General features: G+C 41.1%; 1 protein-coding gene across 1 annotated transcript in view; it reads right to left on the reverse strand.

Annotated features, from left to right (window-relative positions):
- The window catches only part of guca1d (guanylate cyclase activator 1d), a 38,708-nt gene extending 13,573 nt beyond the window's left edge, over positions 1–25,135 (reverse strand). The window contains exons 1-2 of the mRNA XM_029701749.1: positions 24,521–25,135; positions 21,141–21,290 (exon numbers count right to left, since the gene is read on the reverse strand). Of these exons, the coding sequence (XP_029557609.1) occupies positions 21,141–21,290; positions 24,521–24,715 (345 nt within the window). The 5' untranslated portion in view covers positions 24,716–25,135. The remainder of the gene's footprint in view (positions 1–21,140; positions 21,291–24,520) is intronic.
- Between the last annotated feature and the right edge of the window lie 1,001 nt (positions 25,136–26,136).

Consider the following 26,136-nt stretch of genomic DNA (forward strand, 5'->3'; position numbering starts at 1 on the left):
TGCTCCTTTGCACCCCATTATTTCTATTTCTACTTTGCACTTTCTACCACTACAAATCTACCGTTCCAGTGTTTTACTTGCTATATTGTATTTACCTTATCTCACCTCATTTGCTCACATTGTATATAGACTTATTTTTCGACTGTATGTTTGTTTTACTCCATGTGTAACTCTGTGTTGTTGTATGTGTCGAACTGCTTTGCTTTATCTTGGCCAGGTCGCAATTGTAAATGAGAACTTGTTCTCAACTTGCCTACCTGGTTAAATAAAGGTGAAATAAATAAAATAAAATAAACACTTACTGGCCTGAGGCCAAACCACACGACCAACAACATTGGACACTTTATGGAACACAAAGCCTTCACGATCTCATCCTAGAATATCCAAGGCCTGAGGTCATCTGCCTTTGGCCTAAAGAGCATGAACCTGGAAATCGGAAATACAGACATTGTCATCCTACAAGAAACATGGTATAGAGGAGACGGACCCACTGGTTGCCTTCTAGGTTACAGAGAGCTGGTAGTCCCATCCACCAAACTACCAGGTGTGAAACAGGGAAGGGACTCAGGGGGTATGCTAATTTGGTACAGAGCATCTCTTGGCAGTAGTACTGTAGACTACTTTATGACTGACCTCAACCCAGTCTCTCAGAGCGTTCACAGTCATCCCACTGACACACCTATCAGATCACAGCAAAATCACAGTTTACTTGAACAGAGCAATACTCAATCATGAGGCATCAAAGCCAAAGGAACTGAGTAATATTAATAAATGCTATAGATGGAAGGAACGTAGTGTGGAAACCTACCAAAAAACAATTAGGCAAACAACACATTTAATCCCTTTTAGACAACTTCCTGGACAAAACATTCCACTGTAATAGTGAAGGTGTAAACTTGGAAGTAGAAAACCTAAACAGTATATTTGACCTCTCAGCTTCCCTATCAAATCAAAAAATTTCAAACAGAACACCAAAGAAAATGACCAATGACAAATGGTTTGAAGAATGGTTGAAGAATGCAAAAACCTAAGAAAGAAATTGAGAAACCTTTCCAACTAAAAACATAGACACCCAGAAAACCTGAGTCTACGCCTTCACTATGGTGAATCACTAAAACAATACAGAAATACACTTCAGAAAAAGAAGGAACAGCCCCGTCACAAATCAGCTCAACGTAATAGAAGAATCCATAGACACTGTATATATACATAATATGACATTTGTAATGTCTTTATTCTTTTGGAACTTCTGTGAGAGTACTGTTCATTTTATTGTTGATTTCACTTTTGTTTATTATCTACTTCACTTGCTTTGGCAATGTTAACATATGTTTCCCATGCAAATAAAGCCCCTTGAATTGAATTGAGTGAGAGAGGTGGGGAACCATGATATACACCCCAAAGGGCCATGTCATGACACACCCTACTTTTGATTTTGTGTTAAGTAACCATCTGTCTTATGTAACCATACCAAACGTAATATATCATACTAAATTGAGTTTCACGGATTTACATTACTATGTTACGTCCAGTCTCTATGAGACCAGGCTGATCTACCAATAGGTGCATTGGAAAACCTCCCTGGTCTTTGTGGTTGATTCTGTGTTTGAAATTCACTGTTTATCTGAGGGTGTCACGAATCCCACCGAAGGTGGCTCCCCTGCCTGCTCGGGCGGCGCTCGGCGGTCGTCGTCACCGACCTACTAGCCGCCGCTGATCCCTTTTTCCTTTTCGTTTGGTATGTCTTATTGTTTGCACCTGTTCCTCATTTGGTCATTTGATTTTGGTTATTTAAGCCTGGTTAGCCCGCCCAGTGTTGTGCGGGATTATTTTAGCGTCAGGTTGTGTTTTTGTAGTTGAATGTGCTGGCGATTTACTACTTAATATTGTATGCATGCTGTGCACCTGTTTTGGGCACTTGGCATTTTTCCACGCAGTTTGTGTTGGCGTCGATCGTGTTGTGTTTTTTGTTTAAATAAACACAAAGTTCCGTACCTCTGCTCTCTGCGCCTGACTCCTACCACCACTCCTAGCAACCGTCTGACAGAGGGACCTTTCAGATAAATGTATGTGTGTGGTACAGAGATGAGGTAGTCAATCAAAAAGCATGTAATACACTGTTATTGCACACATGCAACTTATGTGACCTGTTAAGCAAATGTTTACTTCTGAACTTATTTAGGCATGCCATAACAAAGGGGTTGAATACTTACGGACCCAAGACATTTCACCTTTTCAATTTTTATTAATTTGTAAAAAAGAAAAGAAAAAAATATAATTCCACTTTGACATTATGGGGTATTGTGTCATGGAGATGGATGGATATAAATCCCTAGACACAATGAGATGATATCACAGATATTATCCAAACATGGTGTCAGTTTGTCACAGGACCACAGCATACTGTATGTAATAGAGTTCATTTTTGTTTTTTTGCATCTCTAACATTGACATTTCTGGGTGCATTGCACAAATTCTGGCACGAGTATAGTAAATCCTATGGTTTATTTTGAATTGCAATAATTTATGTCTAAGGTTATACAAGCAAATATGAAAATGTTCACATACAGTTGAAGTCAGAAGTTTACATACACTTAGGTTGGAGTCATTAAAACTCGTTTTTCAACCGCTTCACAAATTTCTTGTTAACAAACTATAGTTTTGGCAAGTCGGTTAGGACATCTACTTTGTGCATGACACAAGTAATTTTTCCAACAATTGATTACAGACAGATTATTTCACTTATAATTCGCTGTATCACAATTCCAGTGGGTCAGAAGTTACACTAAGTAGACTGTGCCTTTCAACAGCTTGGGAAATTCCAGAAAATGATGTCATGGCTTTAGAAGCTTCTGATAGGCTATTCGACAATTGGAGGTGTACCTGTGGATGTATTTCAAGGCCTACCTTCAAACTCAGTGCCTCTTTGCTTGACATCATGGGAAAATCAAAAGAAATCAGCCAAGACCTCAGAATTTGTTTTTTGAGACCTCCACAAATCTGGTTCATCCTTGGGAGCAATTTCCAAATGCCTGAAGGTACCACGTTCATCTCTACAAACAATAGTACGCAAGTATAAACACCATGGGACCACGCCTTCTGTCTACAAGAGATGAATGTACTTTGGTGCAAAAAGTGCAAATCAATCCCAGAACAACAGCAAAGGACCTTGTGAAGATGCTGGCGGAAACAGGTACAAAATTATCTATATCCACAGTCAAACGAGTCCTATATCGACATAACCTGAAAGGCCGCTCAGCAAGGAAGAAGCCAATGCTCGAAAAACCGCCATAAAAAAGCCCGACTACGGTTTGCAACTGCACATGGGGACAAAGATCATACTTTTTGGAGAAATGTCCTCTGGTCTGATGAAACAAAAATAGAACTGATTGGCCACAATGACCATCGTTATGTTTGGAGGAAAAAGGGGGAGGCTTGCAAGCCGAAGAACATCATCCCAACCGTAAAGCACGTGGGTGGCAGCATCATGTTGTGGGGGTGCTTTGCTGCAGGAGGGACTGGTGCACTTCACAAAATAGATGGCATCAGGAGGTAGGAAAATGATGTGGATATATTGAAGCAACATCTCAAGACATCAGTCAGGAAGTTAAAGCATGGTCGCAAATGGGTCTTCGAAATGGACAATGACCCCAAGCATACTTCCAAATTTGTGGTATTGGAGTGGCCATCACAAAGCCCTGACCTCAGTCCTATAGAAAATTTGTGGGCAGAACTGAAAAAGTGTGTGCGAGCAAGGAGGCCTACAAACCTGACTCAGTTACACCAGCTTTGTCAGGAGGAATGGGCCAAAATTCACTGAACTTATTGTGGGAAGCTTGTGGAAGGTTACCCAAGTTAAACGTTTGACCCAAGTTAAACAATTTAAAGGCAATGCTAACAAATATTAATTGAGTGTATGTAATCTTCTGACCCACTGGGAATGTGATGAAAGAAAAAAAATCTGAAATAAATCATTCTCTCTCCTATTATTCTGACATTTCACATTCTTAAAATAAAGTGGTGATCCTAACTGACCTAAAACAGGGAATTTTTACTCAGATTAAATGTCAGGAATTGTGAAAAACTGAGTTTAACCTGTTAGGGCTAGGGGGCAGTATTTACACGGCCGGATAAAAAACGTACCCGATTTAATCTGGTTACTACTCCTGCCCAGTAACTAGAATATGCATATAATTATTGGCTTTGGATAGAAAACACCCTAAAGTTTCTAAAACTGTTTGAATGGTGTCTGTGAGTATAACAGAACTCACATGGCAGGCAAAAACCTGAGAAGATTTCATGCAGGAAGTGGCCTGTCTGACAAGGTGTTGTTGTTCTTGCCTCTGTTTATTGAAGACTCAGGATCTTACACGTTACAACGTGACACTTCCTACTGCTCCCATAGGCTCTCAGAGCCCGGGAAAAAGCTGAACGATATCGAGGCAGCCTCTGGCTGAAACACATTATCGCCTTTGCCAAGTGGCCGATCAGAGGACAAAGGGCTTAGGCGCGTGTCCGAGTCGACCCCATGCTGTATTTTCTTTCGGCTGTTTACCTAATTGCAGATTCCCGGTCGGAATATTATCGCTTTTTACGAGAAAAATGGCATAAAAATTGATTTTAAACAGCGGTTGACATGCTTCGAAGTACGGTAATGAAATATTTAGAAATCTTTTGTCACGAAATGCGCCGTGCGCGTGACCCTTATTTACCATTCGGATAGTGTCTTGAACGCACGAACAAAACGCCGCTGTTGGAACATAACTATGGATTATTTGGGACCAAACCAACATTTGTTATTGAAGTAGAAGCCCTGGGAGTGCATTCTGACGAAGAACAGGAAAGGTAATCAAACTTTTCTAATAGTAAATCGGAGTTTGGTGAAGGCTAAACTTGCTGGGTGTCTAAATAGCTAGCCCTGTGATGCCGGGCTATCTACTTAGAATATTGCAAAATGTGCTTTCACCGAAAAGCTATTTTAAAATCGGACATATCGAGTGCATAGAGGAGTTCTGTATCTATAATTCTTAAAATAATTGTTATGCTTTTTGTGAACGTTTATCGTGAGTAATTTAGTAAATTGTTAGTAAATTCGCCGGAAGTTTGCGGGGGGTATGCTAGTTCTGAACGTCACATGCTAATGTAAAAAGCTGTTTTTTGATATAAATATGAACTTGATTGAACAAAACATGCATGTATTGTATAACATAATGTCCTAGGTGTGTCATCTGATGAAGATCATCAAAGGTTACTGCTGCATTTAGCTGTCTTCTGGGTTTTTGTGACATTATATGCTAGCTTGAAAAATGGGTGTCTGATTATTTCTAACTGGGTACTCTGCTGACAATCTAATGTTTTGCTTTCGTTGTAAAGCCTTTTTGAAATCGGACAGTGTGGTTAGATTAACGAGAGTCTTGTCTTTAAAATGCTGTAAAATAGTCATATGTTTGAGAAATTGAAGTAATAGCATTTCTAAGGTATTTGAATATTGCGCCACAGGATTCAACTGGCTGTTACGTAGGTGGGACGATTTGGTGCCACCTACCCTAGAGAGGTTAAATGTATTTGGCTAAGGTGTATGTAAACTTCCGACTTCAACTGTGTAACATGAGCTGCTCAGTATGTGTAGGTAATCCTTTCTAACGTGGCTTTTTTTTACATCAGAAAGAACTTCAAAAGTGTTGCTAAGGCTCTCCACTTTTTACATAAGGCTGTTGCATAAAACACCTGTCTCCAGATTACATCTTCAAACTAAGGGCATCCATGGCATCTGTGACAGCGAGGGAGAAGTGTTCATCCATGAATACGGGTAAGAGATTCTAGCTAGCTACATTTTCAGATATTACATGTTTCTCATTTTGTCAGAAATGAATTTTCATTGCACGTTAAAGAATACTGTTAGCTAGCTAGCTAACGTTAGCTGGCTGGCTTGCTAGCTAACATTATGTGTATGATCTGTGTAGTAATATTATTCGTATCTCAGATCCCTTTGCATTGCTAGTAATAGCCTAATGTTAACTAACTAGCTAATATTGAACCTAGTTGGTTAGCTTTAGCTACCTGTAGATTCATGCAGGGTAGTAACATTATGAGTTGGGATTATGGCTCATTGTTTGTTTAGCTAGCTAGCTAGCTTTGTGTCTAAACAAAAGACTCCACTTTGCCAGTAACCATTTCACTGTACCGTTTACACCTTCTGCATCCTGTGCATGTGACAAATAAACTCTAATTGTATTTGATATAGTGTCTGTTTACCAGAGATGGTAATGTGAAGAACAACATGACCTGCACCAAAGTCAGATTAAGATATAACGTTAGGCCAACAAGACAGTGTCAAAGTTCAAAAATTCTCTGGTAGAATGCCCTGCTTTTATTTCGTTACACTCACAACCGTAAGCTATTTTCTGTAAATAACTCACCATTAACTTGTAAAGAATGATCTTGTTGAGAGTTTATTTTCCTGTAATAATGAATACAAGTTAGCTAAAGTTAAGACGTTGTCAACTATATGATATGTTCATTATTTGAACTTAACGTTAGCTAGCTAGCTAATAAGCTAGAAACGAACCCAAACATTGTTTAGAAAGTTTCTTTAGTTGCCTGGTTTGCTAGATTGACATATACTAAATTCATTTTTAAATGGATGGGTTTATTGGTGTGAAAATACACCAGTTATGCTATTTTGAGCCACCAAGCTGCTGATGTCATGCAGCCTGTCGTTTTTGTGTTTATACTTTTTCAAAACGTCAACGACACGTTTGATGTCCGACGACAATAGAATGTTCTTGATGTCACTGCAACAACTGTATACAGACATGTCGATAGACGTATTCTAAACCAGCCTTTAGTCCTCAAATGTTTGGTTGTTTAGTACACTACCATACTCACTCTGTTTAGCGCATGGCCTCACATGTGAATCCTTAAAGACATGGGTGGGGATAAGGCCTAAGAGGGTGTGAATGATGCTGAATGGGTGTAGACAAAGGAGAGCTCTCCAGTAGGTGTACCAAAACATTTAAGTGCCATTTTCTCAAAAAAGGCGTTATCAACTTTCAAAGCAGAATTACTTTCCCATTGTTCGTCAACTGTAGTGTATGATATACAATTTTCTAGCTCTGAGTCTACTTTTATCCAATGTAAAAAACACAATTTCAAATTTTGCTAGATAAGACCGAATCAAGCCAGTCGGCCACATTTTTTGTCTCATATTGACTCCATACATTATGTAAGGTGTTGATAAACTACTTAAACAGCTACAATGAAAATAGTGTTGTATGAATCCTCAAGCGTGTTAGTGTGAATGTATTCACAAAACATACTGTAGAAATTAAAACAATAAATCCCTCACGTTCCTCTTTCCCACCCTCTCCTTTCCCCTTTGATGCTCAACAAGATCTCACAGTTCCACGTCAAAATTAGACATTCATCCATGTTTCTCAAACTTCAAATTTCAAAGTTGTTTTCCGAACATCAAATTTCGATGTGTTTAAAGTTAAGTTTAGGCATTAACTCTGAATTTTTAAGGTTAGGGTTAAGTTCAGGCATTAACTCTGAATTTTTAAGGTTAGTTTTAAGTTTAGGCATCAACTCCAAAATCTTAAGGTTAAGTGTTAACTCTGAATGGTTAAGGCAGTCCTTCTCAAATAGTGGGGCGCGCCCCCCTGGGGGTGCTCAGAGCGATGCCAGGGGGGGGGGGCGCGTGTGACCCCAGGGAACATGCTTTTTTTTGCCGCAGGGAGTAGGGTGTTTTTGCACCGAACAAGAGCACACAGCACAGAGCAGGAGATATGAAGTGCAGATAACAAACCCTTAAGAAACACCATGGAAAAATATTTAACAGGGATGAAAAGAAAGGCGGAGAGAGACGGAGATAATGAGACAAACGTAAGTCTCCCGAAAGCTAAGACGAGGAAATATGACGAAGCGTATGTAGCGCTTGGCTTCACTGTGACTACGGTGGGAGACGAGGAAAGACCGGTATGTCTACTGTGTCTAAAAATGTTGGCAGCGGACAGCATGAAGCCAAATAAATTAAGGCGTCACTTAAAGACATTACACCCCAATCACGCTGATAAGCCGCTTGAGTTTTTTCAGCGAAAACGTGCCGAATATTGCCAACAATCGTCCCGCTTTGTGAATGCTACTTCAGTAAACCAGCGGAAAAAAACACTCCATAGCAGAGGAGCTGATACTGCCTGCAGCATTAGACATGGTCTCTGTCAAGCTGGATGACGCAAGTGCTGCAAAAATAAAAACTATGTCCAATGACACTGTCGCCAGACGTATAAATGACATTGCTAACGATCTTAAAGAACAGCTGGTAGATAAACTCAAAGACAAACGTTTTGCCTTACAGTTCGATGAAGCAACTGACAGCAACAAAGACTGTTTGTTTATCGCTTATGTACATTTTGACATGACAAACTCCCTGTGTGAGGATCTACTTTTTTGTAAATATGTCAGAGACAGAGCCACAGCTGAAGAGCTATTCAAAATGCTGGACTGCTTCCTGACTGAGAATGGGCTAAAGTGGGAGAAATGCATTGGTGTTTGCAGTGATGGTGCACAGACCATGGCAGGGATGAGAAAAGGACTTCGGGCACTCATCAAGAAGGCCTCACCTAATGCTGAGTGGACACACTGTGTTATACACAGAGAAGCACTGGCATCAAGGTACCTTTCCTCTGAATTAAGTGAGGTTATGACTGACATTGTAGGTGTAGTCAATTTTATAAAGACCAGACCACTAAAAACAAGAGTCTTCTCTGCTATCTGTGAGGAGATGGGAGCTGAACATCAAGCTGTGCTGTTTCACAGTGAAGCAAGGTGGCTGTCACGAGGAAAAGTCTTGTCCCGAGTTTTTGAGCTCAGAGAGCAGATAAGAATGTTTTCGGAGCAGGAGCACAAGTATGACCTCACAGAAAATTTTGTGATGAGAACTTCCTGGCAAAACTGGCCTACGTGAGTGACATATTTGGAAAGCTAAATGAACTAAATCTACAGCTTCAAGGGAAAGATAAACACCTCCCTCAGGTGACAGACAAGATCAGCTCTTTCACTCGAAAGCTTGCAATGTGGGGCAGGCGACTTGATGAAGGAAATACTGATTTATTCGAGAACCTGCATGAATTTGTTGACACTACTGACTATAATGCCACCTCAGTGATTCCATATATTAAGGAGCATATTTCATCACTGATGGGATTCTTTAAAAAGTACTTCCCTGAAAACAGTTCCCAATATGACTGGGTGAGAGATCCTTTCAATGCACCAGCTCCAACTGGTTTCAGCTCTGCAGAGGAGGACCAGTTCATTGATATGACGTCTGACTCCACATTGAGACTGAGGTTCACATCACAGACACTGAGTGAATTCTGGCTGAGTGTAGAGAGGCAGTATCCACTCTTAGGGCATTCTTCTTCCTTTTGCAACATCTTATCTTTGTAAGACTGGCTTCTCTGCTGTTGCTGCACTGAAGACCAAGTACAGGTCCCAGCTAAACATTGAGCAGGAGCTGAGAGTTGCAGTATCATGCTTCAAACCCCGCTTCGAAAAGCTGTGCTCTGCAAAACGTGCTCATTGTAGCCATTAATCCTGACTTCCTCATTTTGATTAAAAAAAATCAGAACAAATTGTTTTATTCATTTTTGTTTTATAGGTCAAAGTGTTTCATATATTGTGCTCCTGAGTTAATGTTGCTGATCAATTTGAATGTATTATTATTTATTGATTATATTTTATTTTATTTTTCAGTATCAAATGGTCAAAAAAAATTACAGTTTAAATAAGGATTGAATTATTTTTTTAATTTCAGGCAAATTGATGCACTTTAAGTCTTTTCTGTTAAAGACTAAAAAACAATGTTAATAAAGTTATTCTTTGTTGTAAGTTGATCTATATTTCTTTCTTTTTTCTTTTTCTTTAATGTTAATAAGGATACAATGTTATGCAGAGGTGTACTTACAACAATTTTATAGACAAATTATACTATTTACAGTCGCGGCGGAGAGCACTGGGTTAAGGTAAGGTTAAGGTAAGGTTTGGGATAGGTTTAAAACAAACATCTTAAAAACAACTTTCTATCGCTAGATTCAAACATGCAACCTTTTGCACCAGTGGCAGATGTACATGCCCATCCACTATCCCCGTCCACAACGCCCTAGCAAAACTGAAACCTACTTGAAGGCTCACTGTTGCCCCTAGTGTCCAATTTTCACATCATCTCCCGATGTCCTCAGAAATGGATGGACGTCTAATACTGACTTGTATCACGGGTGACCTGGCTGTTGATGTTTCCCACATGAATCTGTCCTGTAATGTTGCACAGGTGAAAGAGCAACCTTATTGGTGCTTCCGTAGTGGCCACTCTCTTCAATGCAGTTTATTGGTCAGTGACTATATCTCTATGCAATACAAAGAGAAAATATATATATAGTATTGGACAGACTTGGCCCAGCAACATTGCAGTTATTGACACACTCAAACTGGTGTGCCTGGCACCTACTACCATACCCTGTTCAATGGCACTTAAATATTTTGTCTTGCCCATTCACTCTCTGAATGGCACATACACAGTCCATGTCTCAAGGCATAAAAATCCTTCTTTAACCTGTCTCCTCCCCTTCATCTACACTGATTGAAGTGGATTTAACAAGTGACATAAATAAGGGATCATAGCTTTCAATTGGATTCACCTTGTCAGTCTGTCATGGAAAGAGCAGGTGTTCTTAATGTTTTGTATACTCATTGTACTTTGTATCCCTCGTTTACTCAAGTGTTTCCTTTATTTTGGCAGTTACTGGTATGCCTACTTTCGGGAAGGACGCCGTTTGGGAAGCATGCGGGCCAAAACCAATGCCCCAGTTGCCAGTGCAAATTTCTGTTATCTGCTTAGACAGTTTCTCATTGCCAGTGAAAATTTCTGTTAGAAGTGTCTCTAAACTCACTTAGTCAAGTCGTCAGCTACTTGGTCCATGGTCACGTTATTTCGGTGTGTTTGTTTATCTTTATTTCTAGATCTAGTATTTGCCATAACATGCAGTTGCCTAACGTTTCAGTTATTTCTGGACTTTAGAGTCGAGTTCTATTCTATTTGAGAGGCATACTTTTTTGAAAAGGAATGCCAAATGGATCACCTTCACCTGACTACCTCACGGTCGCCATACCCGAAATCAGATCCATATCTCTCAAGATATACTGAATATGGCCAGATCTACAAAGTCTGCACCTGTTCATTTCAATAGCAGATAAAGGTTTAGAGAGGGAATAGTGTAAATAAACGTAAATTAAGTTTCATGGTTGAGCTTGGTCTTTTGATTATTTGCTCACTGATGTGAAAATCACAGTCATAGGTTTGTGCTTCGTGTCCCGGGGTTCCCCACTCTGGAAGGAGAGGAGGAGCTATGTACTCTGGCAGTGCTTTCTTACTAGAGATGACAATACCTAATTCATCCAGTTTCCTGGCAGACACACCAAGGTATACTCAGTAGTGGGGACGCCTCTCTGAAAATATAGTTTACCAAGCTACCAATTACTTCACACTGAAAGAAGTTAAGCTACACTAGCTACCCTTAAGGAAAATATAGTTTGCTTAACTAAAGTTTTTTTTTAAAAGTAATTCATTACTTCCAAACTACTTAGTGAAAAAATGTCATATGTATATCTGAAATGTCAGAAGACAAATTGCAAGAACAGATTACTTTGCCAAAAAAGAAAGGAAATGATTGCCTACTATTATATTTTATTTCTGCAAAAAGAGTAGTGTTTAGCTCCAGTAGTTAGCTACACCACTACATGGCATAAAAGTTACTTACTACTAAAAGCAATACCTAGACTTGAATTTAGTTGAACTACCACCAAGCTACTGCAAAATGTAGTTAAATTACTAGTTGAACTACATGTAGTTCACTACTCTCCAACACTGGGTTTACTACAAAGCGGGATAGAGGAGTTAGTGAGCTTACTTTGGTCAATTCAGAGTTCAACTCGGGATAACTGTTGACACAAAGGTGGCTCACCTTTTAGCCAGGTACATTTCAATGGCAATGAATGCTTCAGCTCTAACCTGCTTCGGGGCTGGCAAACTCCCCTTTATCCTAAATTAAGTGTCTGAGAAATCAGATCAGGGCCCGTATTCATAAAGTGTCTCAGAGTAGGAGTGTTGATGATCAGTTTTACCTTTTAGAATATAATGAATAAGATTACATGGAAGGGGGTACCTGATTCTAGAAGAGCACTACTACTCTGAGACACTTTATGAATACAGTCCCAGATTCCCAAATCAGATTCCCTCCCCCTCGAGAAGTGCGTCATCATCGCATCATTCTAACTGAAACTGGATAGCTTTAGAAAACCATGAGCATATCTAACTAGCATCGTAGTATACTCCTCTGGCGTTAGAGCATGACATCTACCTACGCACATGGACACATATACGGTGTAGGGTCCAAAAGCATTGACACCCTTGATAAAGATCAAAAATGACTGTATAAAATAAATTCCAATACTGAGCTAGGTGACCTAAACTGGAACATCTTTAAACCACCTGGTCAAGTCCTAAAGCAATGGACTCCCTAAATCTTTCTCAGATTATTACCAATCTCACAAGGTATGACTCCATAAACCCAGAAAAGGCATTCTCCTTGATGTCATCCTCACGAATAATCCTGATATGTATCAGTCTGGTGTTTTCTGTAATGACCTTAGTGATCACTGTTTTACAGCTTGTGTTCGTAATGGCTGCTCAGTTTAAACGACCTGTCCTGATTTGTCATAGACGCTTGCTTGCTACAAAACGTTTATGCGCAAGCCTTCCTTCATGACCCTGCATTGTAAATTGGTATAGAATCACCTTGATACCCCTCTGTCGAAGATGCTTGGGACTTCTTTTTTTATATTTTCAGAAAAGGTGAATTAAAAACAGGTTCAGCCCCTGGTTCGACCGTGATCTCACAGAGTTACTCTACCTCAAGAATTAAATTTGGTGAAAGGCTCCGCACGTGCATACTCAGGCTGACTGGCTCTCATTCAGGCAAATGAGAAATAAGTGCACTCAGGCTATCCGGAAGGCCAAAGTTAGTTACATTAAGGAGCAGTTCTCTCTCTGTGGGTCTAACCCCAAGAAGTTCTGGGAAATGGTTAAAGACCTGGAGAGTAAACCCTCCTCCTCACAGTTACCCATGTCCCTTAATGTTGATGATGTGGTGTTTACTGACAAGGAGCACATGGCTGAGTTCTGGAATCGCCACTTCATTAAGTCAGGATTCCTATTTGACTCAGCCATGCCTCACTGCAACCTTAAAGGTCCTAAATGATGTCCCCATTGCCCTTGATTCGAAGCAATGTTGTGCTGCTATTTTTATTGACTTGGCCAAAGCTTTTAATTCCGTAGACCATTCCATTCTTGTGGGCCAGCTAAGGAGTATTAGTGTCTCTAAGGGGTCTTTGGCCTGGTTTGCTAACTACCTCTCTCAAAGAGTGCAGTGTATAAAGTCAGAAGATCTGCTGTCACAGCCACTACCTGTCACCAAGGGAGTACCTCAAGGCTCGATCCTAGGCCCCGCGCTCTTCTCAATTTAAATCAACAACATAGCTTAGGCAGTAGGAAGCTCTCTCATCCATTTATATGCAGTTGATACAGTCCTATACTCAGCTGCCCCCTCCCCGAATTTTGTGTTAAACACTCTACAACAAAGCTTTCCTAGTGTCCAACAAGCTTTCTCTGCCCTTAACCTTGTTCTGAACACCTCCAAAACAAAGGTAATGTGGTTTGGTAAGAAGAATGCCCCTCTCCCCACTGGTGTGATTACTACCTCTGAGGGTTTAGAGCTTGAGGTAGTCAACTCATACAAGTACTTGGGAGCATGGCTAGACGGTACACTGTCCTTCTCTCAGCACATATCAAATCTGCAGGCTAAGGTTAAATCTACACTTGGTTTCCTCTATTGTAATCACTCCTCTTTCACCCCAGCTGCCAAACTAACCCTGATTCAGATGACAATCCTACCCATGTTAGATTACGGAGACGTAATTCATAGATCGGCAGGGAAGGGTGCTCTTGTGCAGCTAGCTGTTCTTTACCATTCGGCCATCAGATTTGCCACTAATGCTCCTTACAGGACACATCACTGCCCTCTTCTGTAAACTGGTCATCTCTGTGTACCCGTCGCAAGACCCACTGGTTGATGCTTATTTATAAAACCCTCTTAGGCCTCACTCCCCCTAGCTGAGATACCTACTGCAGCCCTCATCCTCCACATACAACACTCATTCTGCCAGTCACATTCTGTTAAAGGTCCCCAAAGCACACACATCCCTGGGTCACTCGTCTTTTCAGTTCACTGCAGTTAGCAACTGGATCGAGCTGCGAAAAACACTCAAACTGGACAGTTTTATCTCCATCTCTTCATTCAAAGACTCAATCATGGACACTCTTACTGACAGTTGTGGCTGATGTATTGTTGTTTCTACCTTCATTCCTTTGTGCTGTTGTCTGTGCCCAACAATGTTTGTACCATGTTGTGTGCTGCTACCATGTTGTGCTGCTACCATGTTGTGCTGCTGCCATGTTGTGCTGCTGCCATGCTATGTTGCCGTCTTAGGTCTCTCTTTATGTAGTATTGTGGTGTCTCTCTTGTTGTGATATGTGTTTTGTCCTATATTTTTCTTTTTTATTCCCAGCCGTCCCAGCAGGAGGCCTTTTGGTAGGACGTCATTGTAAATAAGAATTGTTTTTAACTGACTTGCCTAGTTAAATAATGGTAAAAAAATATATATGTTTTTAATTATGACACCGTTGACCTTAACAGGGGCCCTAGGATCAGTGGAAGCAAAACAGCCCCATAACATCAGAGTTCCACCACCTTATTTTACAGTAGGTATGATATTTTATTCTGCATAAGCATCTCTCTTTTGACACAAAACCCAGCACTGGAGTGCGTGGTCAAAGAGCTCTTTTTTCATGTCATCCAACAAATGTAAATACCTGGAGTTTGCTAAACAGCATTGGCACTTGAATTGGAACCGGTGCTATGGTCAGATGACATAAAAATATAACTCTTTGGCCATGCACACCAGTGGTGAGTTTTGCAAGTTGAGGAAGCTAAACTCCTAGGTATAACATTGGATGGTCAATTGTGACTGACCGCCTTGATTCAGTCGTATGTAGCAAAATTTGAAATTGTGTTTTTTACATTGGATAAAAGCAGAGACACAGAGCTAAAAAAAATGGTATATCATACACTGCATCTGAGGAACAATGGGAAAGCAATTCTGCTTTGAAAGTTGATAAACTTGTAACCCCACTTTTGAGAAAATGGCCTTTGAATGTTTTGGTACCAACTAGAGAGCTCATCTTTGTCTACACCCACTCAGCATCGTTCACATCCTCTTAAGCTTTAGCCCGATCTTTAAGGGTTGATCCGAGGGTTCTGTACTAACAGCAGCAGTCAAGCACCGAAGCTAATTCGCTGACTTGCTAGCTACTTCCAGACACAAATTAGATAACAGCTCACTGAACATTACTCTCCCTAGCAGAGCTGGCTAGGCTGCTTTTATGTTATCCAGAGCGTTGGTGACTACAACTGTGCTGACAGATTTTCCGTCTGTAAATTCAGAGGGTTGCGCTCTCGGAGCGTTCAGAGAGCACACTGGACGCACTGGCCGATGAGTAGGGTTGATCCACGTGTTCTGACCTCACAATGGTAGCCAAGCACCTAAGCTAACATTGGCTTGCTTGCTAGCTACTTCCAGACACAAATGAGAGAACACCCCACTCTGACCATTTTACTCGCCCTAGCAGAGCTGGTTAGGCATTTTTCATGTTATCCAGAGCATTGGTGGCTGTAACTGTGCTGCTGGCAACAATTTAATTACACTTTTTTGCTGACGTTTACTGACACCGGCCATATTCAACAGGTGTTGAGTGTTTGTAAATTCATCAGTTATTCTGCGCTCTGGCACACTCAGACGAGAGTGCTCTGAAATCGGAATAGATGGCCCGACTGAATTTACGAACGCACGTTACTTGCATAGTGGAGTCTTTTGTTAAGACATGCAGCTAGACAGCTAGGTAAACAATCAACCATAATCCCAACTCATGACGTTACTACCCTCCATGAATCTGCAGGTAGCTAACCAAACAGGTTCAATGTTAGCCAGCTAACATTAGGCTATAACTAGCCAAGAAAATGGCTCTGACATATGAATAATAAGATCATACATGTAACATTAGCTAGCTAGCTAACAGTGCACTTTAATTTGAAATGAATACAACTTTGTCAAAATTATAAACATGTAATTTCTGAAAATGTAGCTAGCTAGACTATCTTACCCGTATACATCATGGTTGGACGCTTCTAGCTGTCACGGACGCCATGGTTGCCGCCCTTAGTGTGAAGATGTAATCCAGAGACAGGTGTTTTCTCTATCTCCTTAGCTATCTTGCTCTAATTCCACTGGTTTCAAAACTCGGTCCTCCAGAAAGTGGAGCGCAACACTTATGCAGTTCTACGAATCAATATATTTTTAAAAAGACAGAAGCGTGCTATATGGCAGACCAATCTGAACTCATCTCTCGGCATGTCCAGCCCACTCATTATCTCAGGCAATGATGGCTAGCGGGAAGGTTGCTGTTTTTTTCTGTGACTAAACCAACTGGACTCGTAATTTAACAATTGTATACGTATTTACAGATGGCATACAAGTTTCTTATTAAGGCACATGAAAGTTCACATGTTCCAGAAAGCATTTCTGGCAAAAAAAACGCATTTTGATTAATAAAAAAAAAAGACTACGTTCAAATGGCTCTCATGTGAAGTAGTGACCCGCGACATACGCATAGTTTCCTGAAACGAGTCACAATTATCATGGTCAAGTCATATTGACAAAGTTGTTGTGAAGATGTGGAGGGGTATGTCTGTTATATAAAAAAAAATCTGTGCATTTGACACAGATCAACTGTACAAGTTGTTCAGGCTCTAATATGGTCCCATTTTGATTATGGTAAAGTGCAGCAAAGGAAGACCTAGCAAAGCTGCAGCTGGCTCAAAACAAAGCAGCACGACTTGCCCTTAACAGCACATACCAAACTAACATCAACAACATGCATGACAGTCTTTCATGGTAGAGGGTTGATGAGAGATTAATTGCTTCTCTTATAGTTATGAAAAATATGATTATTTGCATTATCAAATAACATTCAGCTCAAATACCCATACATACCCAGCAAGACATGCTACCAGGGGTCTCTTTACATTACCCAAGTCCAAAACTAATTCACGGCAACGCACAGTATTATACAGAGCCATGATCGCAAGGAACTCCCTTCCATCTCCAATTACTCAAGCAAATAGCAAAATCTCTGGTGTATTTTGAACATTGAGACCAGGCTCCTGTAGTTAATAATACAATAATAACAACATTTACGTAATTCTATATATTTTTTTGCATCTTGGGCTCAGCCCCTGTCTCGCACAACTGACCAGTCACATTTATTTATTATACAGTTTTTTTTACTTATCAGTTAACCAATCAAGGCAGTGCCCCCCAGTTACCCAATGGGCCCCCTAACTCCTTACCTCCCCCCATCTGATGATTAGCAGAGCGACAGCAGCAGGCTGTCTACACTAATTGAAAACGGGCTCCTGAGTCCTCCTATGGTTGACCGGTGCAGTAAAAAACTATACAAAATATATGCTACATATATACTATACAGTATACTGTACATACAGTGCACTCTGAAAGTATTCAGACCCCTTCCACATTTTGTTATATTACAGCCTTATTCTAAAATTGATTAAATAGTTTTTCCCCCCTCATCAATCTACACACAATACCCCATAATGACAAAGCAAAAACAGTTTTTTTTAATTATTTGCTGAAATATCAAATTTACATAAGTATTCAGACCCTTTGTTGAAGCACCTTTTGGCAGCGATTACAGCCTTGAGTCTTCTTGAGTATGACGCTAAAAGCTTAACACCTGTATTTGGAGAGTTTCTCCCATTCTTCTCTGCAGATCCTCTCAAGCTCTGTCAGGTAAGGAGTGTCTGTTGGAAGTTGACCCTTCGCCCCAGTCTGAAGGCCTAAGTGCTCTGGAGCAGGTTTTCATCAAGGATCTCTCTGTACTTTGCTCCGGTCATCTTTCCCTCGATCCTGACTAGTCTCCTAGTCCCTGCCGCTGAAAAACATCCCCACAGCATGATGCTGCCACCACCATCCTTCACCGTAGGGATGGTGCCAGGTTTGCTCCAGATGTGATGCTTGGCATTCAGGCCAGAGTTCAATCTTTGTTTCATCAGAGAAGAGGATCTTGTTTCTCATGGTCTGAGAGTCTTTAGGTGCCTTTTGGCAAACTCCAAGCGAGCTGTCAAGTGCCTTTTACTGTGGAGTGGCTTCCGTCTGGCCACTCTATCATAAAGGCCTAATTGGTTGAGTGCCGCAGAGATGGTTGTCTTTCTGGAAGGTTCTCCCATCTCCACAGAGGAATTCTGGAGCTCTGTCGGAATGACCATTGGGTTCTTGGTCACCTCCCTGAGCAAGGCCCTACTCCCCCAATTGCTCAGTTTGGCTGGGTGGCCAGCTCTAGGAAGAGTCTTGGTGGATCAAAACTGCTTCCATTTAAGAATGATGGAGGCCACTGTGTTTTTGGGGACCTTCAAATGCTGCAGAAATGTTTTGGTACCCTTTCCCAGATCTGTGCCTCGACACAATCCTGTCTCGGAGCTCTACAGACAATTCCTTTGACCTCATGGCTTGGTTTTTGCTCTAACATGCACTGTCAACTGTGGGACCTTATATAGACAGGTGTGTGCCTTTCCAAATCATGTCCAATCAATTTAATTTACCACAGGTGGACTCCTATCAAGTTGTATAAACATCAAGGATGATCATTAGAAACAGAATGCACCTGAGATTAATTTCAAGTCTCATAGCAAAGGGTCTGAATACTTATGTAAATAAAGTATTTCCGTTTTTTTATGAATTTGCTAACATTTCTAAAAATCTGTTTTTGCTTTGTCATTATGGGTTATTGTGTGTAGATTGATGTTTTTTTTTATAAAGCTGAATACTGAATATTTTCAGAGTGCACTGTATGTACAGTATACTGTATATTATATATGTAGTATATATTACACACTGAACAAAAATATAAACGAAACATGCAACATTTTCAAGGATTTTACAGTTCATATAAGGAAATCCTAAATGCAGTATCTGGTGTGACCACCATCTCAACACATCTCTTTCGCATGGAGTTTCAGGCTGTTGATTGTGGCCTGTGGAATGTTGTCCCACTCCCCTTCAATGGCTGTGCGAAGTTGCTGAATATTGGTGTGAACTGGAACACGCTGTCATTAACATCAATCCAGAGCATTCCAAACATGCTCAATGGGTGACATGTCTAATGAGTATGCAGGCGATGGAAGAACTGTGACATTTTCAGCTTCCAGGAATTGTGTTTCAGCATCACATCATGCTGAAACATGATGTGATGGCGGCGGATGAATGGCACGACAATGGGCCTCAGGATCTCGTCACGGTACCTCTGTGAATTCAAATTGCCATCGATAAAATTAAATTGGGTTCATTTACTGTAGCTTATGCCTGCCCATACCATAACCCCACCGCCATGATGGGGCACTCTGTTCACAACGTTGACATCAGCAAACCGCTCACCCACACAAAGCCATACACGCTTTCTGCCATCTGCCCGGTACAGTTGAAATCGGGATTCATCCATGAAGAGCACACTTCTCCAGTGTGCCAGTGGCCAGCGAAAGTGAGCATTTGCCCACTAAAGTCAATTACGATGCCGAACTGCAGTCAGGTCAAGACCCTAGTAAGGTCGACGAGCACACAGATGAGCTTCCCTGAGATGTTTTCTGGTTCTTTGGTTGCACAAAACCACAGTTTCCTCAGCTGTATGGGTGGCTGGTCTCAGAGGATCCCGCAGGTGAAGAAGCTGGATGTGTATATCTTGGGCTTGCGTGGTTACACATGGTCTGAGGTTTTGAGGTCGGTTGGACGTACTACCAAATTCTCTAAAACAACAATGAAGGTGGCTTATGGTAGAGAAATTAACATTAAATTATCGGGCAACAGCTCTGGTGGACATTCCTGCAGTCAGCATGCCAATTGCACGCTCCCTCAAAATTTGAGACATCTGTGGCATTGTGTTGTGTGACAATACTGCACACTTTAAAGTGGCCTTTTATTGCCCCCAGCACAAGGTGCACCTGTGTAATGATCATGCTGTTTAATTAGCTTCTTGATATGCCACACCTGTCAGGTGGATAGATTATCTTGGCAATGGAGAAATTTGTGCACAACATTTGAGAGAAATAAGCTTTTTGTGCGTATGGAACATTTCGGGGATCTTTTATTTCAATTCATGAAACATGGGACCAGCATTTTGTGTTCATATTTTTGTTCAGTATAGAATCTATGGTCTGAGGGGCTTTGTACCTTTTTATCACTTCTAACTCTGTCACACCACCAATGCAATGAGGTCACCACCAATGAGGTCATTCCACCATTGAGGTCACAGCATGGGAGTTCCTTCCTGTCTCTCTCTGTGTGAGGGAGGGATTAGTTGAGCTCATCTCCACAGATTAAATAAGTGGCCTTGTTTCGTCCAATTTCAAGTTCAATCCAACCTACTTCTTTAAATGAATCTCCCTTGATGCCTTCTATTTTGACTATTTAAAATTAACATTTGAGGATTAGATTGGATGCCATTCAACTTTTTCCAGGAAGTTGTTAAATTAACCATTACTTTTTATGTCATGGGAAGTCACCAACCTGGTGTTTTTTTAAGTTTTTAAGACATGATGTTGATTCATGTTTAGAAGCCCTGATAAGCAGTGTTGTTGTACACTACTTGTTGTGGATATGGTTAGCAAAATAGAATAGCATTAGCCTTGCATGGTGATGTCACCCTGTCTTGAAGTCAACTAAGGCTAAGCTAAGCCTCTTGCAGCTTGCTCTAGTCATGCACACAGTAGGTTTCATAGTGCTGATGGGAGCATGGTAAAGAATCCTGGCAGGCCTCGTACATCCAACAAATACCTGTCCTTTACCTAAATGATTTAGTCAATTAGCATAAGACTTGACCGCTTTAGATGTGTAGCCTATATTACCGTGAATATTGTCTCCAACTCATCCTTGTCGATTTTCCCGTTGCCGTCCTGGTCAAACAATTTGAAGTACCACTTGAGTTTCTGGTTGATTTCTCCCTTCAGCATCAGACTGATGGCTGCGATGTACTCTACAAAATCTATGTACCCGTCCTAAAACAAAGATAGAGAAAGAGAGAGAAAGGGTGAAGAAAGGGTACAAACAACAATACTTCTGCACGCCATTGCAGCCATTTTGTCAAAACAATGTCTCCTCAGTGCACAGAATACTATATTTGATTTAATATATCTCGCCTTCTGTAATTACATATATTAGATACATACAGAGCCATACTGTATATCTAAATATATCTCTGGACACATGGTCTTAGGAACACTGGATGCACCATAAAGTTTAACCTAGTTTACCTGTCCTACTGTAGGTGGGTGTCATGTCCTGGGTTTACCCGTGTTCTGTCCTTCTTGGTCAGCACATCCACCCCTGACGACAGCACCACCACTAAAGCTCTCTCCATCTGTACGAAGCTTTCCATTGAGCCCGTGCCAACTAAGAGACTTAGCTAATGACACACTTCGAGAACGGCACACTTAGATCACTCACCTGGTGGGAACAACCCCTGAAGGAGGAATCCCACATAGTTTATCATACCAACATGTCCAGTCTGTTCTGGACAATGTAAACCGAAACCGAACCAAAAAAATAACAAAACCTCATTTCTCTGCTGTGTGTACTTTACTACTCTTCCATTGTCAGCGTACTGTAGGTCAATTAACTGTAGTTGGGTATGATCCCCAGATTACCTACAGTACATAGGTAATTAGCAGGTTAATCTATTAAGTGTCTTTCTGTGATAACGTTAGAGCTGTGTCACTCCCTCAGCACGCACATTTAAAGATCACAATCTCTGCTCCTACGTCTACTCAGCAGTTTTTGTGTCAGAAATTCTACTCCACTTGCCTGGTGCCAGTCTGTTTTTGCTCTCTTGCCAACTCCTTATGGAATTGCAACGTGGTCTCAAGGCAATTCATATTATTCTGTATGTAAATCTGTAACACTCCTTTTAGAATGATATATTACATTAGGTTACAATAGGAAAGTAATAGCTGTAGTACAATACCATATGAATTATAGTAGGCGGTCATTGTAAAATAAGAATTTGTTCTTAACTGACTTGCCTAGTTAAATAAAGTTGAACAACGAACTCTTCATTGAGACAATGCTGAAACATCAATCCAAGGGCTAGGCAGTGACACATTTTCATTTGTGCCAAAATCAAAATGAAAGAAAAGTTATCTAGCAAATTCAGAAGACTATGGTGTGAAATAGGCTTTTAGAAATACAGTCTTTATTTTATTACTTATCGTTAATGCCATCTTTGGTGTGCACCTTTTTTCCCACTCATATCGATATATTTTTTATTATTAGTCATACAGAAGTGTTACATTGCATGAAGTTTAAAATACATTCTGTCGTTGTGTAATGTGATATATTTTAACATTACCATTTTTTAACACACAAAAATAAAATGTATAAAAAATAATTAATCAGATGTCTTCTGCAAATGAAGGTGATGATGATGCAATCTTTGCAAGAGGGAGCTTGATTTAGTTGGTCCTCAACTGGCGGATCAGCAGTTTAATTCAGGCTAAATGGGTTAGCCTTCCCTGGATGAAGCAGGTTAGTTCTGAAGGATTCGTTGCAATAGAAAGGTCCCTGGCTAAAATATGAGCCTCTCTCCACAATCAACCTCCCTACTTGCCTTTCTGCCTAAAGTAACTAGACCATTAGTAGGTATCATACGTCTTGGAGGTGCTCAGAAATACATGAAGTATATTTTGTATCGCCCTGAGGCCAGGCTGGGAATTGTCATGCCAATCATTTTGTTTAGCTTGACAATGACAATGGAGTAGGCAAAAGCACAAACAGATTTGCAGTGGTGTAAAGTACTTAAGTAAAAATACTTTAAAATACTACTTAAGTCGTTTTTTGGGGGTATCTGTACTTTACTATTTATATTTTAGCCAACTTTTACTTCACTACATTCCCAAAGAAAATAATGTACTTTTACTCCATACATTTTCCCTAATCCTCAAAAGTACTTGTTACACTTTGAATGCTTAGCAGGACAGGAAAATTGTCAAATTCAAGAGAACATCCCTGGTCATCCCAACTGCCTCTGATCTGGTGGACTCAATAAAACCCATGCTTCTTTTGTCAATTATGTCTGTTGGAGTGTTCCCCTGGCTATCCATAAATAAAAAATTAAATCGTGCCATCTGGTTTGCTTAATATAAGAAATTTGAAATGATTTATACGCAATGATCGGGTCGTGGGCATGTGGGCTGGATTGAAATAAATCCAACCCAAGGAAAACTGTTACGGTACCCTTCATTCTGTGACATACAATTTTTTTCTTAATGATCTCATAAATCGCAGTTTTGGACGAGACTGACTTTATGACAAAAATTATCCTATTTACACGTACTACAATTTGACTCTAGAATAAATGTTTCTGTCAAATACCAATGCCACATTGACCATTTTCTACCAAATAAGTTGTTTATTGCCTTCAGTTGCTTTAACTCAGCTCATTCCTCACACATTCTCCTACAGAAAACACACCACACACAAATCTACTTAGAACACTATAAACACACACAGGCTCCGCTGAGGTATATTGGCCCTACACAGTGGCTCTGTAAGCACATTGGTGTGTGAGCCAATGGAAGCTCCTGTTCTCTCAGCTGACCGTTCAGCTCTTAGCTCTATATTAAAGCATGTTCGCATATTAGTGTCATAAGTGGCTCTGCCATCTTCCACATCTCACATGCTATAGTCTACAATTGAAATTGTCATGCACTCTGAAAATGCACTCCAATGCATTAAAATGCACTCCGATGCATTAAAACTGCAGATGACAGCAATTGCATCTCTGCATCCAACTCAATAGTGCAGTCTGCAGAAAGAAACTATGGCACACCTACTGTAAGGTCCTGCAAGCCTGAGTGCTAGTCTATTTATGCCCACTCCTTTTCATTAATTATGCCAAACACATCATGCATAAACAGATCTGGGACCAGGGACCTGCAGCTCCAGTGAAAGCTAAGCAGACTGAGTAAGAGACAAAATAGATAAAATAATAGAGAGAACATAGAACGTAGCACCTGCAGTAACTCCAAACTCAAGACTGACCCAATTACCCCTGCTCTTCTCCCAACACACAGAATAGAATGTCAAAATAAAAGTCACATGATGTCACAATAGAGGTCCCACATTAACATACACTTGAAATACATTACTTATATTGGCTTTATACCATCCTAATGCACTGTCACTCCCAGTCCCTCTATAAACGTGTGTGTCTTCATCATCATCATCTCACCCCGTCCATGTCGAAGGTGAAGAAGACTTGGTCCACGTAGCTGGTAGCGTTCTCGTTCATCCCCCGCAGACCCAGCATGCCCTTGAGTTCAAACAGCGTGATGAGTCCTGACGGAGACTCCTTCATAAACTTGTTGTACCAGTGGTGCATATCCTCTGCCAGGATATCATCCAGGTTAGAGCCGTGGTTCCCCATGTCTGGGAGGTGGCGCTGGGCTGAGAAGAGGGACGGTCGATGGAGCCTCTCGCCTTCTGAGGGATGAGTACTGGTTACCGGAAAGCTGGGCTGTGATCAATGACCTGTAGAGGTAGAGTAGAGCCTGTTTTTTCTGACTGACTCTGCTGTCACCCTTTTGGGTGAGATAGGGTAGTTCTGCTGGATTAGGTTGGGTTCTGGAGAGCTGATGGATGCAGAGGTCCTGAGGTTCTCCCGTAGAGAAGGTAGGTTGCTAGGGGACTGAGGGAGCTGCAGTCCCTGTCCAACTCCCTGGCTCTGTGTCCCTCAGAGAACCAAGAGACAGAAGAAAAGAGTAGAGAAGATGTTGCAATGTTGCGTGAGGAGCTGCGTCCTGGCTGTGATCAGTCACTCCAGTCTGGCCCTGTACAGTACAGTATGGGACTTCAGGAAGGACAGAGAAGAGGACTCTTTAAACCTCTTAGTGTTGCTGCAGGACACAGAGCAGGAGGGAAACACTTTAAATAACACCCTAATGAGATAACCAACCCATCCCAACCCCTTGCTAGACTTTGACATTCAAGGGAAGGATGGGGTACTGGCACTGAAACAGGGGTGATTATATAACTAACTAGCTACAGCAGCTGGACACAGAAGCTCCCCTCTGCTCTGCTCAGAGACATGACCTTCCGTCTCTACAGACCAAACAGACAAGACAATAACAGGAAGATATAAGACAAGGAGACAGGTACAGGGAGAAAGACCAGACAGGGAGAGAGACCAGACTGGGCAACAGGGACACAAGGAGACAGACCAGACAGGGAAACAGGGAGACAGGTACAGGGAGTCAGACCAGACAGGGAGACAGGTAGACAGACCAGACAGGGAGACAGTCCAGACAGACCAGACAGGGAGGCAGTCCAGACAGACCAGCCAAGGCGACAGACCAGACAGGAAGAATGGGAGCCATACCAGACAGGGCAACATGGAGTCAGTCCAGATAGAGAGACAGGTACAGGGAGACAAGTAGACAGGTACAGGGAAATAGGTAGACAGACCAGACATGGTCAAAGACAAGACAAAGACACAGGTACAGGAAGACAGACCAGACAGGGAGACAGAGCAGACATATAAGGGAGCACCCCTGTCCAAGTTAACAATGTTATAAATTACAGTAATCAGGCTATTCCTAGAGGACCAATCAGTGCTTTACCTGGATCAAACATTACGTTATGGAGACATTATGGTGACATTATGACAAAGGCTTATGTTAAAAGGTAAACGTTTGTAAGGTTATGGTGTTGGATATTATGTTGACATTATGTTGATGTAATGGGGACAAAATGGTGATGTTATCGGTACGTTATGAAGGCGTTATGGAGACATTATGGTGACATTATGACATAGGCCAAAGGTTATGACATTATGACAAAGGCTTATGT

Source organism: Salmo trutta, chromosome 19 (assembly GCF_901001165.1).
Source record: "Salmo trutta chromosome 19, fSalTru1.1, whole genome shotgun sequence".
Lineage (NCBI taxonomy): Eukaryota > Metazoa > Chordata > Actinopteri > Salmoniformes > Salmonidae > Salmo > Salmo trutta.